The sequence below is a fragment of the Plectropomus leopardus genome, chromosome 11, assembly GCF_008729295.1.
Source record: "Plectropomus leopardus isolate mb chromosome 11, YSFRI_Pleo_2.0, whole genome shotgun sequence".
NCBI classification, from domain to species: Eukaryota; Metazoa; Chordata; class Actinopteri; order Perciformes; family Serranidae; genus Plectropomus; species Plectropomus leopardus.
Window position 1 is genome coordinate 6,438,909 of NC_056473.1, and position 18,473 is coordinate 6,457,381.

The window sequence follows — 18,473 nt, forward strand, 5'->3', positions numbered from 1 at the left end:
ATATTGGTGACAATGTAACTGGCAAACAGCACCGACATTATTTTTCACAATGAGGTTTCTAATTTATATTTTTTTATTTTTATTTTTCTAATTTATACAGTAAAATGTAAATCCTCCTTAAAAATATGTCTTAAAAGACTGTCAGAAAAATTTTCTGTTTTTACAGTTCCTGGCAATGCTAAATGCTGTGATTTTGCATTTTTTTTTTTTTGCCTTCCAAATCCACTACCTGGATTAGAGTTCAGAGGTAATTTAAAATGAATACCATATACTAACATTTAAAGTTGTGTGTCCCTGACCTTAGCCAAAATTAAAAAACAAAAAACAAAAACACAAGTCCCTACCCATTGCTTTTTTTTAAAATGCCTTACCAGTTTTGCACCACCCCTTACCCCTCATAAATAACGAGTAGGCCCTCACCCTAACCACTGAAGGAGGCTTTTGCACACACAGGTGGGAAACACTATTCATTGTGTGAACACATTTCAGCACAACACTGGCCAGGGTACTTTGTCACAATGAAACCATGCCTATATTCTCCAAAGCAGCTAACAAACACCTTCAGCTCTATTGTAGTTTATAAAGTAACACAGCAAGAAAACTTCAGAAAAATAAATAAATAAGATAAAAGTAGACTGTGGAAATTATGAAATACTGCGGTTTCACTAGACCGTGGCATGAACAAAAGCTCACTTTAATTCAGTGACATTTTTGTCTTCAGTGCAGACAGAAGGTGCAAGACATTACAAACAAGTGACAGTGTGATTTGAGTCACGCACACACTAATGCACTCGAGTGTGAGATGTCTTTACAGTATTGCTCATATTCACTTTTGCTTCAGATTTTCTGGAACTTTGTTCCACTAATCGACCCAGTGCTCAGAGGGGCTCCTCGTATGTTCAAGCTCTCTTTCTCTGCTCTGTGCACTAACAACACACACACGTTGGCAGTCCTCTGCCTGCATTTCACACATCAGCCTGTTGTCCTGAGTGCCTTTCTGATTTTCCATTTGAAATTTGGTCATATTACACCATTTTAAAAAGTCCCACTTAACCATAACCGGCACCAATCTCTCAACCACTGAGAAAAAACACAAACAAAAGAGAAATAAACTAATTACAGTTATTTGTGACCTAGATGCATTTAGTCTCTGTTGAACAGGTGGGGATGTAGCAGCGTCCATCTATATGCTCATTAAGCACCTGTGAGTCTCGTCCCGTCAGGCTGTAATCTGTGTTCTCTTCACAGCAGTCTGGAGAACCGTCTCAGGTCATTTGTCCATTTATTGTAATGTCTTCCTTGTCCTCTCTTTGACAAATCATCAGACCTCAGGTTTTCCTTATCATGCGACGGGTTTGCCAGATATGGAACTTGCTGTAGGCTGTCTGCAACATCTCCTCCAAATGTCCTGTGAGCTGTAGGGACGTCAAGGACATTTAATACAAGTGTCCCCTTGTACAAGGCACTGTGTCATTATTATTATCTTAGAAACTTACATTAGTGCTTAAGTACTGACGCTGAATCTTCTCTTGAAACGGACGAAGCTTGGTCATCTGAAATCTCTCAAGATTTGACTTCATTTTCATCACCTGTATGAAAAAGTATCAGCTGATGAGTCGGTTATTAAACAAGTATTAAAAGTGAAAATTGACTTTTTTTTGGGTCAAAGTCAGGGGTGAGAGTAAGGGAATAACTTACTGTGTGACTATAATAATTTGACCTTATATTATATACGGCTATTACAAGAAGTCACCTTCTCCTCCAAAAACGGTGTGTTTACAGGAAAACAGGACCAGAAGTGTCTTAACAACTCTCCAGCAGCTGCATAAAGATGCTTCAACTCGCCTTGAACCTCAGTAGGTACCATCTCTGCAAAAATGAACAAAGATTGAAAAGAGAACATAAAACAGACAGTATATGCATGGAAGTGTCCTCACACACTGCAGATGTGATTCAGGCACTGATCACAACCTTTCACATTGGTAATATTAATGTTATTTAGTAATTGTAAAACACACTTACGATTTATGGCTTGCTGTGTTGCTGCCTGCATGAGGACGCCACCTGGAGAAAGTGCTGCAATGGCAGAACTAGCTGTTGTGCTGGACAACACCTGCAAAAAGTATTACTGTGTAAAATACTTAGTTTTAAATAACTACATATTCCTGACTTTTCAGGAAACTAATCTCTGGATTATTTCTTGAGTCAATCATAAAAATTTGTACAACCAGATGTTCTTAAAACACATTCTGAACTCTGAAAAAGGTTTGATTATTGTCTGTTATATTTTACATTTTCAAGACTGAAATGAAAATCAGCAGATTCTAACTGGTTACAATCTAGATCATCTAAAAAATAAATTTATCGTTATTTATTAACTGTATTTATCATCTCTGTGTGTTACATATTTTGAATAAATATAATGAACAATTTATCTGGTAAGATGGGGGAGCAAAAAATAGTGCTGGTGGAGGTACCAACTGGATACAGATGGCCTTACCTGTCTGCACCGAACCCCTTCACAAAGGATGATTTCTCACATATGCAAATACACACAAATCTCTGACTGAGGTCTGCACAGTTTTTCATAGTAAATGATGTGGCTGCATCAGGGTGACAGCCAGCCCACTCCACAGGGCTTATGGGGGGGCATCAGTGCTCACAGGAAGTGGGGCACCTGGAGGTGTGTGACTGGAGGAACATGTTTATTCTAATCTTATCCTTAGAATGTGTTATTATTGGACCTCTGAACTGTGTATGAATGAATCAGACTCTAAAGACGATCAATAATCTTTGTCCAAAGTTCAATGATTCCTGAATCTCAACAGAGGCTGTGTGTTCTGTTGGCACATAAACCACATTTCCACAGTATGGTGATACACTGCACTACTAACTCAACTCACTCTTTTTTTGTTTTTCATTAGCAATAGTGGTGCTCTGAGCTTAGCTGATACTAGACGGTGAAGTTATACTGCATTCAGAATCAGAATCAGAATCAGAAATACTATATTGATCCCCAAGGGGAACTTACCGTTAGTTACAGATGCTCCCATTCTAAAGTCTTAAAGAAGTAGGAAAGTGTGGAATATATCAAGAAAATTTAAACATAAGTACTAATATAAAATAAATATATCTAAACACTAAAGTATAATATAAAATATACAATATAAATACACTATATACTGTACTCTGAATCCGGGGGGGTAAAAACGGCCTTCGACTGGGAAGAGTGCAGTTAGATAGTCGGGATTCCAAATCAGAAACTCAGGCAAGATCCATGTAGACCAAATCGGTCGAATTGATGTCACGGCAATATGGCAGCGCACATGGTGAATGGAAAGCAGAATTACCTGTTCGTCAATTTTAAATTATTTTTTTGTGTGTTGTTAAATGTGCAATAACAACTTTGTAGTGGCATTTACATACATTGTAGCGGAATAGCTCGACACCATATTATTGTACACAATTTTGAGCTATTTTTGAGTTTTGAGATGTTTTTTTTTGTTTTTACATATTTTCATTAAGCATTAAAAATATACAATTGGCACTGACAAGAGAAAAGACATTTGTACAATGCTCACTTTTTTGAGTTTTGAGATCTTAATTGGTATGTTATTTGAATGAGAAAGACACTGACTTACAGCAGTTTCTCTTGTGGTCACAGTCACAGTCTTCTCTGTGGTAGCTCATGTAGGTCCTCAGCACATGCTTCTGATGTTCAGAGGCTAGCCAAAATAACATTTCCTGTGGGCATCCATATTTTCCCGAGAAGATGCACTGGAACGCATTTAGATCGGAAATCGGAAAAACTAACACGGAATTATCGACTTCCAACTTGCAGTGGAACGCAGCACTGAAACACTACAGATCGATCGGCTAAGAATCTTGCCTACACTGAGGGACTGCTATCCACTGTGGATACTGATACAAAGGACCTGATGCCAAAAGTGAGCGGAGTCGAGTCAAGCCAAACAATGTCGGGGATTTAAGGCAACGGTGTGTAGGATCTAACCTGAGTGAGGTTGGGTTTGTAATCGAGCATCTCATGCCGGATGTAGTTGACAGAGTTGATGATATCCTGGCTTGTCGTATACTGTTGGGACTGAAGTGGCACAGGACCGTGAGCATACCTTCAAAATAAAGACAGGGAATAAGAAACATCACATTACATACAGCACAGAGCTGTCAAAAGGTTAGTCTGTTTGCTCTATTCAAGGCTACAAATTGATTAGTGTGCTCTAGTTCTTTTCTCCCTTGGAAAGTTTCTGTCTTCGAGCTGAGAGGCACCTGATTCAGCCGCATGCTGCTGAAGCGAGGCGTCAGTTGAAAGTATAAAGTGGGGACTGCAAAACAGTAGAGCTTCCTGTCCCCGCTCTACGTGACAATTCCTACATTCACTTTATCTGCTAAAGTGACACTGCTGTCACAGCAAACTATTGTTTAGTCTCTGTCCAGTTCATGGAAAGGAGGAACTTTAAAGTAATGATGGCCGCCACCACATATTGCCTCGACATGAATTTACAAGAGGCTCACAAAAACATGTCACCAGTCCAATGACGCTTCCCTTTGACCGCTGAATCATAAGTTATGAAAGGGGACGGAGTAAAATGGTGTTTGTCGTGTATGTCTGCCTATCTGTGTGTGTTTGCATGTGTGTCTGTCTTTCTGCAAAGTTGTGTTATCTTATGCGAACACATTTGGAAGTTGTGTACCTTTTTGTTATAGGACATAGTGTTTTTAAGCCAAATAGCATGAACACAAACACCTGACCTCTACGGCAGTTTTCAATCTCTTTCAGCAACTAAGCTCTCGACTGACAGAGGATATTTCAGATTCTAAAATGCACAAAAATCTACTTACTCTTTTCTGTTTCATACTAAATCGAATACTTAATACTAAGTTTTGTGACAGTTTGACAAACAAAAAAAGCAGTTTTAAAGCATCGCCTGCCTGTTCATGTACATTAATCTGCAAGTGTGTTAATTAATCTGCAAAAAAAATTGTATTGCTCACTGCCATTTGAAATTAACAATATTTAGTTAAAGAGTACAGAACACAGAATAAAGAATAAAAGGCAAATGTGGACAAACTGTACCTGTCAGACTTCTTGAGGTTTAATGCGACTGTTTTTGGTCTGTTTTCCCTTTGCAGATCTTCATATTCTATGGCTTCTTGTAATTTAACCTAAAGGAGTTTGCCAACAGAAAACAGTGGCACAGTCTGTTACAGAGGAACATCAATATTTTGGAAAAACTCAAAGCTGCAGAGCCGTCATACCTTCTTTACAGGAGGCTGGAAGAAGTCGGAATCCCTCGAGTTTCCGTCTGTGCTGCTCGTCTCACTCGCCTGATCAGCTGGTGTCTCCCTTTTAAATTTATGAACCAGTTAGCAAGGAAACGAAGAAAACGACCAAGTGCTACTATTTTCCAAAGTAATTTCTTTACCCCTTGCGAGAGCCTGCTGCCAGCACCATGGCACTGTGGTGGTTGAACCGCTTTATAATTGCAGAGTTGCTGCTCTCCTTCACAGTTCTGTTCGAATTAGAAGTTGAGGGCAATGTTGTGCTAACTCCATAACCCTGTGTCACAAAAAAAAAACTAAGTCTTGAGGTTGAAGGAGGAAGTGGAATAAGAAAGCTTAAACGATTTCTGAGTAACATAATGTTGCTGGGATTGGCTAATTGTTAAAATCTCACCTCGTCTAATGTTTTATCCTCTAACGACAAGAGATCAACCAAAGGATTCTTTACTCCTTGAACCACCAGAGACTTTAACCCTGCATGAGGCAGATTTAAAAAACATATGATAACATTTGTGTAGCTAAGCGGTTTTGTATGCAGCAACTGGTTAAATGTTGAAATAATACATATACTGTCATCTGTAGAAAATCCTTGCATTCATGTATGATATTTACACATGAAAACACTTTAAAACTCCTACCCTTTTCATCCTGCTTGGCACACTCCGAGAAGATATCCTGTGTTCCTGTGTTGATGCGGTCTCTGTGAAAATAATGGGACTGGAAAAAGCGGGTCCAGAACTCCTTCTCCGTCAGGTTATGAGGCACATTTTCACTATACTTCTGCTTCACTGCAAGCACAACGCAATTCGATATATTTAGTCCAAAGAGGTTACGGTGTCTATGAACACCAGCTGTGCATTCAATATCAGTTCCTGTTACGCTGTCTTTCTAAGGCCCGTGTCACACAACACGCGTCAGCAATATGTGACGGCAGCCTCACCGAGCTGCAGCGTGTTTCATGCTTGTGGTGTTCACACATGCAGCATTGTTACAACGTCGCTGCTGCGTTGCTGCCTGCTGCTATGAGTACTGTATTTCCACATTCATAAGCACAAATTCCACTCCTCTATCCTGCAAATATTTCAAACAACAACTGATGGGAATCTGTCCACAGAGATGTTGTCAGAGGGCTTTTATTTTGACATGGAAGCAGGGAGGTTTCAGTCAAACAGACAGTTTTGTATTTCCTCATCTCTGTGGAAGAGAGAGACATTTAAACTGCAGTAAAAGGTGGTATAGAGTCAATATAATCATCAAAACACAATTTTCACTGTCAATTTCTGCTGACAAACGCGTGCGGCATGGTTAAAAAAAACCAGCGAGCCACCGTTTCTCTAGATGTGCCGTGGCTGACAAGCAGCCAAGACACACCTGACAAGCGCTGCTCAGGCAGGCTATGTGAATGCTTTAACTTATTAACACGGGCACCAAAAAAAACAACAACCCATCAGGTTCAGTGCTGCTCACGCACTGCTGATGTGTTTTGTGTGAAACAGGACTGAAGATAAACCCACTGATTTCACGAAGCAGTTCTTCCTCTCGGGCTGACAGTGTGTAAAATGAAAATCTGAGCAGCCTTTTTCCTGGTCAATCATTACTGTTGCAACTGATCAGCTAACGTCAAAGTTGAGATGTAATCGTTTACCTGCAGGGTATGTTCTGAAGATGGATTCAATGATGTCTGCTGTCAGATTATATCTCAAGCCATTGCAGCCATCTGTCTGAGGTCTAATGTCTGCCTGTAATGCACAAAAATAACAGCTGTTAACATTTAAAACTATGCACCAAGTTGTCAATGCTTGAGTCATCTGTGACATTTAAGATTGAGTCTGCTCTAATTGTGCCAGACTTGATGTACTCACCAGAAAAGCTCCAGATATACCAACTTCCTGTTTGTTGATGGATAACGCAGAGTCTGAGTTGTTTATGTCCCCTAACCTGTTGGCCCAGAATTCATCTGCACTGATCACCTGACTCACCACCAGATCCTTATACAACTGGAAAAGTACTGGATCTTCTTGAAGCATCCTACAGAACAAAATACAACAACATTATTTAAAGAATGAAAATAGCAATGTTAATTTTACATTATATATACACAATATTACATTACTGGGTCGCCTAAATCTCATTATAACTGTGAGATGAATATATTTATTGTTAATTCTCAATTCAGACTTTTAATTTGACACATCCTTTAGGATGTGTCAAATTAAAGGTCCAGTGTGTTAACTTTAGGGAGATTTAGTGGCATCTAGCAGTGAGGATTGCAGACTGCAACCGGCTAAAAATTCAATTCTTATTTTCAGATGATTATACACTGAAGAAAACACACACTAAAGAAAACATACTTCATATATTAATTCCATATCTGCTTACATATCCCCTTAAATCCTGCACACTGGACCTTAAAGGACCGTCTTGTAAAAGACAACTGCATCTCACCTGTTTTTCTCCTCAAGTTCCTTGTTGGCTTTCTTCTTGAATTTGGGCAGCAGCTGCTGCAGCAGCTCCTTGGCAGCATCTCTGTCTTTGAGCGCACTGCTCTCATTGGAAAAGTGGAATGTGGTACTCTCGCCGGTGTGAAGCACCAGCTGGAGCTGAATTTTGGCTTTCCCATCCGGGCTTATCTTCTGACCTGTGCAGAAAACGAAGAAAATGCAGCTTAAGAAAATCACCAGCACATCATCAGTTTAGCACTTCTTTGTAACTGGATAGTGTCAAGTACTCACAGCGAATATCTGCATATAAGTGGCTGACTGTGAAGCGGTCTTTGCCCTCTGGACCCCAGGCGATACGTTCAGCCATCAGATACAGGGTGCCATCCTGCTTCCTCTGGCGAACCTTTTTCACCACCAGCAGCACCTCCTCGGATAGTGATGCCATGGCTCAAACAGAAAACTGAGAAAGTATATAAACTGTCATCAATCATCATTAATGTTCCTGCATTTTAAAAAAGTTAGATATTCATGTCTCTATTTTTTTATTTTTCCATTAAGTGGGAACATGGCGCTGTTATGCTGCCTTGACTTTTAGCAGAAAAGGTGTGATCATGGAATAGGGGGACAGAGTTGGCTCGCCTTAAGTCGCTATGGGAAGTAGTAACAGTGCCAAAATGTTGTTAGTATAAACAGGACTGCTGACAATACTGGACCACGTGCAGGTTGGCTGTGACATTTTAAAAATGTGGTATGTGCACAACCCGACATGGGCTATTCAAAAAGTAGCTAGTTGCAGTTAGTGGCAAAGACAAAGAGCAGCGACCGTAGATGGGAAAACAACAAGATCCGAAGCTTCTTACTCTCCAAGCAGCGAATGAGATCGGTCGCCATATAACAGAGACAGTAAATTATTGTTATTGCCATGTTAATGCCACTGTCACTATTTACTCACAACTCTTTCAATTCCGCAATGTCAGCATGCTATCTAAAACCACACAGCACGGAGCTGAAGCTGAAGCTGAGCTGAAGTTTGGTTATGTGTAAAAATGCAAAGGCAGCATGAAGAGGTAATTTAGCAGCCCTATTGCACCATCTCTGTGTTAACCCATTTAATCCTGTTGGTCACAATAGTGATGGCAAAAAAGGTTTTCAGGTGTAAGGCTCTTAAACTGTCACTGAATGATCTATCAATGCATTTCCAGCAAATACTGAAATCATACAAGGTGAAATACATGCAATGCCATGTTTAGTGTAAATCGTCACATGACCACAGCAGTTTTCTTCCTGGTTGCACATGAGGAGAGCATCCAAGTTTCAAAACAAAACAAAAACGTTTATGTTAACATAAAGTTAAAACTGATTTTTTTTTTTTTTTTTGGCAGACATCATTTTTAAGAAGTCTACTACTGGTATGTGCATTTATAATAACTCTAACACAGTGCATATACACAAATTTACACGCGTGCATAGTTATTTCCAAGCCAAGCTGTTAAAATTTTGTGATGAACCTCTGCAAATAGATCATGACAGGAACAACGTTATCAGTGATGAATAATGACTGATTATTTCAAAGGGCCACTAATGAGAGATGATTTAGGTTTTTTTTATGTCTGAGAAGATTTTGGGATTAAATAGGTAAAAAGGGCCATTGACTAGTCATAGAAGATTGGGGTTTTTAGGAGCCCAGTCTGCTCTGAACTTTAAGAGACAGGCGCTAAAACACCATTTCAGACTGAAGGTGATACGACAGTGATTTTTTTTTAAAGAATAAAACATGTGAACATGTTATAGTCGAAAGTAGAAATATCTGTACGAACCTTGAAATTAGCATAATATGGGAACTTTAATAAAAATGTCCTCCAAATAAGAATTAATCTAATTAATTTCACAGATAAAATGTTATACAAGGCATTGTCTGATAAACACGTATTTAACTCCATGAACAAACTACCTCATCGTTGACGCTACTTGACCTGCAGTTTTTAGATTACGTTAGCATCATTAACGGTAGTAACGTTACCGGGACTTAGGCACTTTGTATGAGACACAAGCACGAACATTTCAGCTGATTTACTACGGCGTCCTGAACAAACACCATGCTTCATACAACGTGTTTATCCTCTGCTAGCTAATGCGACGTGAACGCAAGTGAACTATGAACAGCTATGTTTACGGCTTTAACATATTAACTTAGCTAACCAATGAAACGTTAGCTAACGTTAACAATCAAGAAGAGAAAAAGCCTGAGGGAGAAGTCGGCAATTAACTTACTTTACCTCAAAATAAATCGATACTGCAGCGGATACCTCACCTTTCTTCAACACATAATCTCAAACTGATGTATCCCAAATTATACAAAATAACTGAATGAGTTATTTTAAACTGAATTTTGACTACTCTAACAGTGAGCGCCCTGACTTCAGCGCCGACATGACTGCCAGGCGGGGTGTTACACTCAAAATGTTCCGACTGGATATCGACATGAAGAGTCAGTTCCCTCCAGAGTCCGTTAAAGTCTTTACAGAAAGATCTAGATAATATTATTGAACAGATTAACCATATAAACATATCGAGGCTACTAGCACTAATGAGGAATGAGCAGTGACGGCAGTAACTAAGCACTGGCCTCAGGTACAGTTTTGAGGTACCTGTTCTTTGCTTGAGTTCGATAAAATAATAGATAATATCTTAGATACGATAAAATAGGGAAATTGCTGTGCACCAGTTGCCTCACAAAGTTGAAGGAGTGCAGATACAAAGCGTGGAATATACAAGGACTAAAATAACAGTAGAAAAAGCAAAGAAATAGCAAATGTCAAATATAACATATAGCAAATATTAACTAAATACAAACCTAAAGTTCAAAATATAAAAGCTAGCTACTAACAGTAAGGTGCACATGGAGATTAAGATTTTTTTTTTCTTTTTTTTTTTTTTTTTAGAGAGAGAGAGATTTTATTTATCATCTCCATGGGAGATACACATGCAGATAAAGTATAAAGTACTCTAACTTTGCCAGCTTTTACATGAAAGAGATGTACAAATTAACACATTATTACATTAATAAATATAGTTGAATATTATTCTGAAATGGATTATTCTGCATGATGAGTGCTTTCTACTTTTGGTAATATTTTTTCATACCAATTCCTTTGTACATTTACTTAAAAAAAAGTTCTTTTTACAATTAATATCCAATATTTATAAGGTGTTTTTTGAAACAAATCCTTTACATAAATGTTAAACAGTTGGTGTAGTATCATTTGGTTAATTTAATGCAACCATAATATCAATTATGATTAATATTATACATATGTTAAAATATCATTACAGTGTATTTTCTTATACATACATTTTATAATATTACACTTTTTTATTTCGTTATTTTGCATCCAGAAGTATGGGTGATATCAAACAAATGTTTGGGAAAGTTTGAAAAATGTAAGACTTAAAACCGATTCCAAGCTCCCCTATTTATCTCTAATGCTTATGATATTACAGAGCAATGTTGCTCTATTCATTTTGTTTTATACACACCAAAAGTTAAATATCAAGTTTACTGAATATTTTCTGCAGAGAAACCTCTTACTCACTCATGGAGGCAGCCAAAAAACAGTGTTGCCAAACCTCAGACATGATATTTCAGTTTTCTGTCCATATTGTCTGCCGAATCTGTAACTACAATAGTGTACCCGGGCTTGATTATCAATTAAAGTGGGCAAAAGCTTCAAGGCCCCAAGCTAAAGGACCCCCAAAAGCAAATAGTTTAAGATAATGTAATTAATTGCAAATTAAGCAGTTTACACCACAAGGCACAATGGCAGCTAAGCTGGAAATGTATAATTTACAATGGTAGAAAAAGTATTAAGATCTTTACACAATGTAGAATTTTTTTTGTTACAAGCAATACATTCAAATTTTAATTTTAGTAAAAGCCCAAAACCATAGGTACCAAAAGTAAAAGTACTCATTATAAAGATTTGTTTATTATTGTGTATATCCCTTTAATGTTGAGGCTGGCAAAGTTGAACTACTTCATTTGCTTATGATTTTCTATTGGAGATCATAAAATCTCATTTTGTCTGAATATATAACAATACATGATTGTTTTTTGTAACATTTTGTATTATTAATCTGAATATGTAAAGTAACCATGAAGTTAATAAATGAAGTTCAATATTTGCCTCTGAACTGTAATGGAGTAAAAGTATAAGCACAATAAAATTGAAAAACAAAAGGAGTAAGTACAAGTACCTATGTATTGTAATTAAGTACAGGACTTAAGAAAATGAAGTTAGTTACTTTTCACCACTCATCAGTTATTCTCTGACTTTGTGGCCTTTCTTTCGGAGGGGCCCTGTCTCAAAATCTAGTTGTATCTTTATTGTTGTAGATATTGTGCTCACAAAGTGTATGTGATTCCAATATAAAGTTATGCTCGTTTAAAATGATCTGAACTCAATGGCTTCTCAGAGGTAATCCAGCACTTTATAAATTCAGCCAAGACAAAACAACGTGTTAGCAAAAGTTAATGCTGGGTTTTGGTTGTGTATCTATCCCTAAAACTTTAGGTACACTGTACATTATATGGTTAGTACAATGTTTTGCCGATTGTTAACCGGAGAAAGGGCAAACCTTTTTCAAAATTATTAATATCACTTGTAAAGAAAATATATTTTTTTAGTTGCTTACTATAGGTTGACTCAGTGTATGTGTTTCCAGGTGTCTGACTGTAAATGTCTATATACCAAATAATCAAAAAATAATGTGTAATAAATAATAGATGAAATAACCAATATATAAAATAATAAATGATTATGGATTGCAAAAGGCAAAGGCAGTTTATTTTTTATTTGAAATAAAGAGATTCTCCTTGAGATAGAAACAGCTAAGAAAAACAAAACACTAACAAGAACAACAGCACACAATTGTCAGTAAACTCGAGAGTTTTATTGACAGATCTGCTGAAGTTTAAACTGTTGCGAGATCAAGTATGTGGACGGTGCTGTTTGAAATTCAAATACATGTTGTTAATCTTTGCATTCCACCACAAACATAATCTCTTTGCCCAAGAGACTGAAAATATGGCTCTGATGTGTTGTAATACCTGAGGCCATTTTTGTGACTATTATTTCTTGAGTCATTTACAGAAACAGTAGGAAAAAACACCCTGTAAGACTGAAAACACCACCGCGTATAGTTTGTATGAAGGAAAAACCTCATCCAAAGCTAAAAGAGACACCAGGACACAAATATGTGCTGTCATCACAGAGCGCTATGTGGACCCACCTCACTCATAATAAATAAGAAAATTATGACGAGTACAAAGGAACAGTGTCCTGAGGAAATTTCAGACAACAACATCCCTGCTGTTAAAAAAGATTTCCCATATTTGGCATTATTTGGGGAGGTCTGTGTGTTTTCTTCACATAATGAGTCCTGAATCTAATAGTTGTTGGAGAGGAATTGTTAAAGTTTATAGAAGTATATCAGTTAGAATTTCCCTTAAGATTAGGTTTCAGTGTTGTCTCGCTAAATCTTTATTGGTCTACACATTCAGCGACTTGGCAGCCGCACTTGTCAACTGAAATGTAGGAGTGCTTTATCATGCTGCCATCCTCGCACATCATCTCCACCTCCTTCTTACTGGTCGCCATCTCTTGACAGCAGGAGCATTCGTGCATCAGACGGTTGTTCTCTGCAGAGTACCTGTAAATAGAGACAGTCGGACAGGATCGGTGTCAGTCACCTGCTGTTCAAGGTCGCAAAATATCTTAATACTTCACTGAAAACTGAATAGTAGCCTGTACTATATAATCCTCAGCTACTAAGTTACAAGTCTCACATTGACGAGGACGCTCCGCAGAATCCTGCACAGGCAGTGATTTCCACTGGCTTGACTGACTTGCATTTCTTTGTCTGCAGGTACGTGGTGTTCTTGGTTATTTCACAAGGGGCTATGATAGGTTTACCTGTCAATGACACGAAAATATCTTTTTCATCTTGCTGCAAGGACACACATTTTCATATCAACATCAAAATAACAGTTTCAGCCTTTAGTTTTATGCAAAATTATAGCATTATAGGTTTTGACTGACCACAGATGTTTTCTCTAAATTAATTTTAAAAATCAAATTATCAGTCAATAATGAAAGCAGTCTTTAGTTGTATCCTTACATTTTTTTTTAACAGTAGGCAATATAACAGTAACAGACAATGCTAGTGATATTGTATCACTCTTACTTACAAGTTTTGCAACAACCGTTCTTCTCAGTTTGTTCAGTTCCCTGTAAAATAGAGAATATGCAGTCACACATAAGTCATTTTCACTTTTGGTTTTTGCAGTGCAGGGCAGTCTGTGTGTAGGGTTCCTGTGTGTGGATGTGTGTTTGTCAGTATGTATGCAAGTATTAATGTGCCATGATTGAGGAGGTTAAAGAGGGAGGGGATTAAAAAAAAAAAGCACTTAGTACAATGCAGATCTGCGCCAGGTGACCAAGCAGCTGCCTGAGCTGATAACAGCCACAAGACAATTCTTTTAATCAAGCAGACGCACCACAGTGTGTTTCAGAAGCTTCCCAGAAACACAGGGTTCATCTATTTTTTTTAAGTGTATGTGAATATACACAATACAGTAGATGCAATATAATTATGAGGACAAATGAATTGTTGATAACTGAAACACAGCTTCAAGTCTTTGATCCGTGTCATTCATAACTGGACTTAATCAGTATTAACTTTGTTTGTTCACTACAGCACAACAAAGTAGGAAATAACACAATAAAACACAAAAAACAAACAAAGTGCCTAGTAATGATACTTTGGGTAGATGCATAAATATCAAGGAAATGACCAAATAAACAAAATCTGCAAGTCTATAAAGTTGTGCAGGCAAAACTCTTTGAAGCACGCCCTATGTGGTATGACATAATGTGGCGAACTGAACAAAACCAGGTCAAAGCCGTGGCAGCCAGTACATGGCACAGCTGCCCTGGGAGATTTGTCACTGGCTTCCAGGTGAAGCGCCAGCAAACTATTCAGCTATAGAGTTTATTGGAAGATGCTCCGGTTCAAAGAAGACCAAGCTTTTCTTTGAATGCCTGTTTTTGAGCCATGACAAAAGCCAATATGTGGTCTGCAACAGATGGTAATGCTTGTTGTTTTGAGCTGAGCTGATTTTCAGAAGACTACCCTACTGGCTGTTTAAGAGGAGTGAAGATCAGCAGTAAATGACGTATAAAACAGTCCATGAAACAGGTTTTTCAACAACTGTAAAACACCACAACCACCAGAGGTCCTTGAGCAGCCATACGTGCTCGGAAAATACTACACTGATTAGTCCGTTAGTTTGACACACACATACGCGCGGGCACGCACGCATGCACACACGATTTTTACAGGGGTCTGTACTCAACAACTATGTTCCCTTATGTTTGGACTATGCTATGGGGGCTGGGGCATCTTTGTAGCACCATGATTCTTCATTTAGAATTGTGTGTTGAGACAAATTTGACCTCTATCAAAACAATTGCAGCTCCTGTGACTGGGATATTGCACTTTGTGATATTGTGATTTTGATGATATTTCAAATAATTGTGCAATCATATACAAGCCTATATATTTCATGAAAGTTTTCTTTGCTCTCTGTGCATACTGTGCATTGCATTAGCAGAAATAGCACAACTAACCCTACATAGTACAATTTAGCTGCAAGGTGCACTGTAAGATATCAGATGGATCATACTCACAGGGACGCAGTTCTCTTGATTAAATGGAGGACACACTATTTGTCTTTCAGTGGTTATGAATTCATCCTTCACCTTGTGGCACTCATACTTTGTACAGTTGTCATGTGGTGGAGACCAAGACTCAGAAGGCTGTCAGGTAGAGAAGAGGTCAATTAGTGAACATGAAAAAGTCTGACTGATAACTTAGTCTAAGTTTACAGACTCTCAGATTCTGATGTGTTTCCATTACACTGTACTTACTTTAATCTCTATCTGAGACGGGAGGCCTGGGTACTCCATGACACAGCTTATCTTTTGGCAATCTCCACAACAGTGTCCAGGTTGGTCTACATACACATAGCCCTGTTTAAAAAAAACAAATAAAAAAAGCCTTAATCTATATGACCTGCAACTTAAATCACTTAAAAGTGTAAATATAACTAGTAGCATTTACAGACTGCTCTCCCTCGTTAGGACAATGTTGTCTACATTACAAAAGAAAACTTTTCCGTCACTTACCGCAAAGTGGTATCTGGCCATTCAGAAAAGATTTACCAGTAACACCAGTTTCCAAAGACAATGTATGCCCCTGCTGCTCTAAATTGACCACTCCAGACTAAGTGACATATTCATCTTATATTCAATTCAATTCATAACAATAACAGTGCGGATCAACTAATGAACTGTAACGTTAGTGAACACAATAACTGCTGGAAGTTTGTGTAAAATTAGCCATTTCGATGATGATTTTTGAGAATATTTTTTGTGAATATTGCATCAGAGATTAGTTTTCCTGCTTTTTTTGTAATATTTTACCAACTGTCTGCCTGTATTGTGATTTTAAATTGTATTTTGTATTATTAACAACAATAATACATACTTAATAGGCTTCTTTTTTTCTTGACAATTCAGTGTTTACTTCTCTCTAATTCATGGCTTGTGTTCAGGTCTTCACTGTGCCCTTATACTGTAAGATTTTGTTAAATAATAAAGTCTGTGCATCAGCAACTGTTACACAGATCAGCAGAACACCTATTATAGAATACTGAAGCATGTGTTGTCAAGTATCTTATGTAAAATATACTGTACACCTTTAGTGGCTTCAAATCATTATATTGCTATTATCGTAGCAAAATGCAATGTTCTTAATAGCCGCATGCAAATGTACCTTGGGGCAATATGTTTTGCACAGTACCACCAAACATTCCATGGTGTTCAACTTGGTGCTGGAATTCTGATTTTCAGTACAGGAGCATGATTCACATGGGCCTTTGGGGAACTCCATACCAGGCTATACAACAAATACACAAACAAACAAAGAAAAAAGTCTGAGCCATATTTTGTATAAAGGACAGCAAAACAAGTGTCACTTTGTATGGTTGACAAGGTGAAAATACAGTAGAATGGTAAGCTATACTGAACTTCAATACTATTCTTAAGATTAAACTTAATTTAAAGATTGCAGAGTAACACAAACAAACAAACAAGCATACTGTTACTTTAAAAAATATGTACAGTAAATTATTCCTTACCTGGTACTCAGTATTATTGAAGACACAGACGCCTTTGGGTACTAAATAAAAATGTTAATAAAATGATTACTTCAGAGGCTCATGCTTGGTTTAGTTTTAAAGGAGCAGTATGTAAGATTTATGGGGATTTAGTGGCATCTAGTGGTGAGGACTGCAAATTGCAACCAGATGAAACTTGGCAGTTACAATTTCATCAGTGTTCATCTTTTAGGAGGTTTGAACTGGGGGCCAAATTATCTGCAGAGGTCTCCTCCTCTCCAAAACATATAGACCAGGCAATTAAAACCAGCAAAAACACAGAACGAAGTGGTTTAACATTACAAATCAGTGTTTCTCTGACACTGTTAGGCTCATCGCAGACAGGCTGCTAGCCCAGCACTTGCTAATGTGCACTGACTTTTTTCCTCTGACAACTTGAGATCCAAATGTTCATGAAGTTTTCACCAGGAACCAAATTATCCGTAGAGGTCTCTTCTTCTCCGAAACAAACGGACCTGGTAATTTAAATCGCTAAAAACTCAGAATTAAGCTGTTTCAATTTAAACAATTAGCGTTTTTCAGAAACTGCTGAAAGCAGAAACATTGAACTACAAATGGGCCTATCTGTAAGCGATGCTTGGTTTCTCACTTTTGGGCAACTGTAGAAACACGATGGTGCAACATGGCAGACTCCCTGGTCGAGGACTTGCACCCTATGTTAATAAAAATGCCTCATTCTAAGGTAACAACATCATAACAATTGTTATTTTCAGGTGATTATACACTAAAGAAAACAAATATATCCCCCTAAATCCTGCACACTGGACCTTAAAGTCTTTCACAAATTAACACTATAAATAAATGGAGCTCTTTATCCAAAGCTTACCACAGCGGGAAGATGGGCAGCAGGAGTCATTTGAGATGTGGATCTCCAACTCAAATCCCAGTTTGCACTTCTGTTTTGGCAACAAGCAGCGTCTCTTGTCACATTCTGTTGGTTGTAAAGTAAGACATTTCAAGGGTTCATGGGTAAAATAATACCAGAATGTCAACAAATTATTAGATCCTAATTCAGAACTGAAATTTTATATATTATAATATTAACTGCTGTCTCAAAATAAAAGAGATACAGTAACCAAAAATCATTACAGGTGCTCCTGGGAAATAGGAAATTAAAAAAAAAAAAAAAAAAAAAAAAATCATCAATTAATAATTGAACATACACAGTTTTTCACTGACTGACTCACTTTTTTTTTTTTACAAGTTTGTATGTGTTTATTCTTTGTTGAATAATCATTTGTGTCATGTTTAGATGTCAGTATCATGATACCTGGGAATTCAATCAAATCTCTCTATTTAATTGATACACCAGATATAATTAGACTGACAGATTAGTGTTGTCTGTAAATTAGTAAACTGCTATTAGCTACCTGTTAGATCTATTGGCTGAGATTTAATTAGACTGAAGCTGTTACATTACTGTATTGCAGCAG

At 37.6% G+C, this 18,473-nt stretch overlaps 2 protein-coding genes across 3 annotated transcripts in view; both read right to left on the reverse strand.

The window, feature by feature from the left end:
* Positions 1-672: 672 nt before the first annotated feature.
* On the reverse strand, positions 673-10,174 carry gtf2h1 (general transcription factor IIH, polypeptide 1). 2 transcript variants are annotated; one of them, XM_042496788.1, is made up of 15 exons: positions 10,054-10,174; positions 8,034-8,202; positions 7,747-7,939; positions 7,164-7,329; positions 6,947-7,040; positions 5,940-6,089; positions 5,696-5,775; positions 5,445-5,578; positions 5,278-5,365; positions 5,096-5,184; positions 4,013-4,130; positions 2,023-2,113; positions 1,754-1,869; positions 1,497-1,589; positions 673-1,415 (listed from the first exon to the last, which is right to left on the reverse strand). In XM_042496788.1, exons 2-15 carry the CDS (start codon positions 8,185-8,187, stop codon positions 1,329-1,331), a joined length of 1,653 nt encoding a protein of 550 aa, XP_042352722.1. In that variant the 5' UTR covers positions 8,188-8,202; positions 10,054-10,174; the 3' UTR covers positions 673-1,328. The 2 variants fall into 2 exon arrangements, with proteins under 2 accessions (XP_042352722.1, XP_042352721.1); XM_042496787.1 differs by having other exon boundaries at positions 10,019-10,174.
* A 2,496-nt stretch (positions 10,175-12,670) lies between these two features.
* Positions 12,671-18,473, reverse strand: part of LOC121950094 (mucin-5AC-like) — a 41,528-nt gene continuing 35,725 nt past the window's right edge. Inside the window, 8 exon segments of the mRNA XM_042496010.1 lie at positions 12,671-13,451; positions 13,588-13,714; positions 13,990-14,029; positions 15,491-15,619; positions 15,731-15,832; positions 16,638-16,760; positions 17,002-17,042; positions 17,867-17,971. Coding sequence (XP_042351944.1) covers positions 13,283-13,451; positions 13,588-13,714; positions 13,990-14,029; positions 15,491-15,619; positions 15,731-15,832; positions 16,638-16,760; positions 17,002-17,042; positions 17,867-17,971 — 836 coding nt within the window. The 3' untranslated portion in view covers positions 12,671-13,282.

Excerpts from the sequence above, each read along its gene's own strand:
- gtf2h1 (XM_042496788.1), bottom strand. The coding sequence starts at position 8,187 with ATGGCATCACTATCCGAGGAGGTGCTGCTGGTGGTGAAAAAGGTTCGC. Across the intron at positions 7,330-7,746 it reads GAACTTGAGGAGAAAAACAG|GATGCTTCAAGAAGATCCAG; the intron begins GTGAGATGCAGT and ends TTTGTTCTGTAG. Across the intron at positions 6,090-6,946 it reads CTTCAGAACATACCCTGCAG|TGAAGCAGAAGTATAGTGAA; the intron begins GTAAACGATTAC and ends TTGTGCTTGCAG.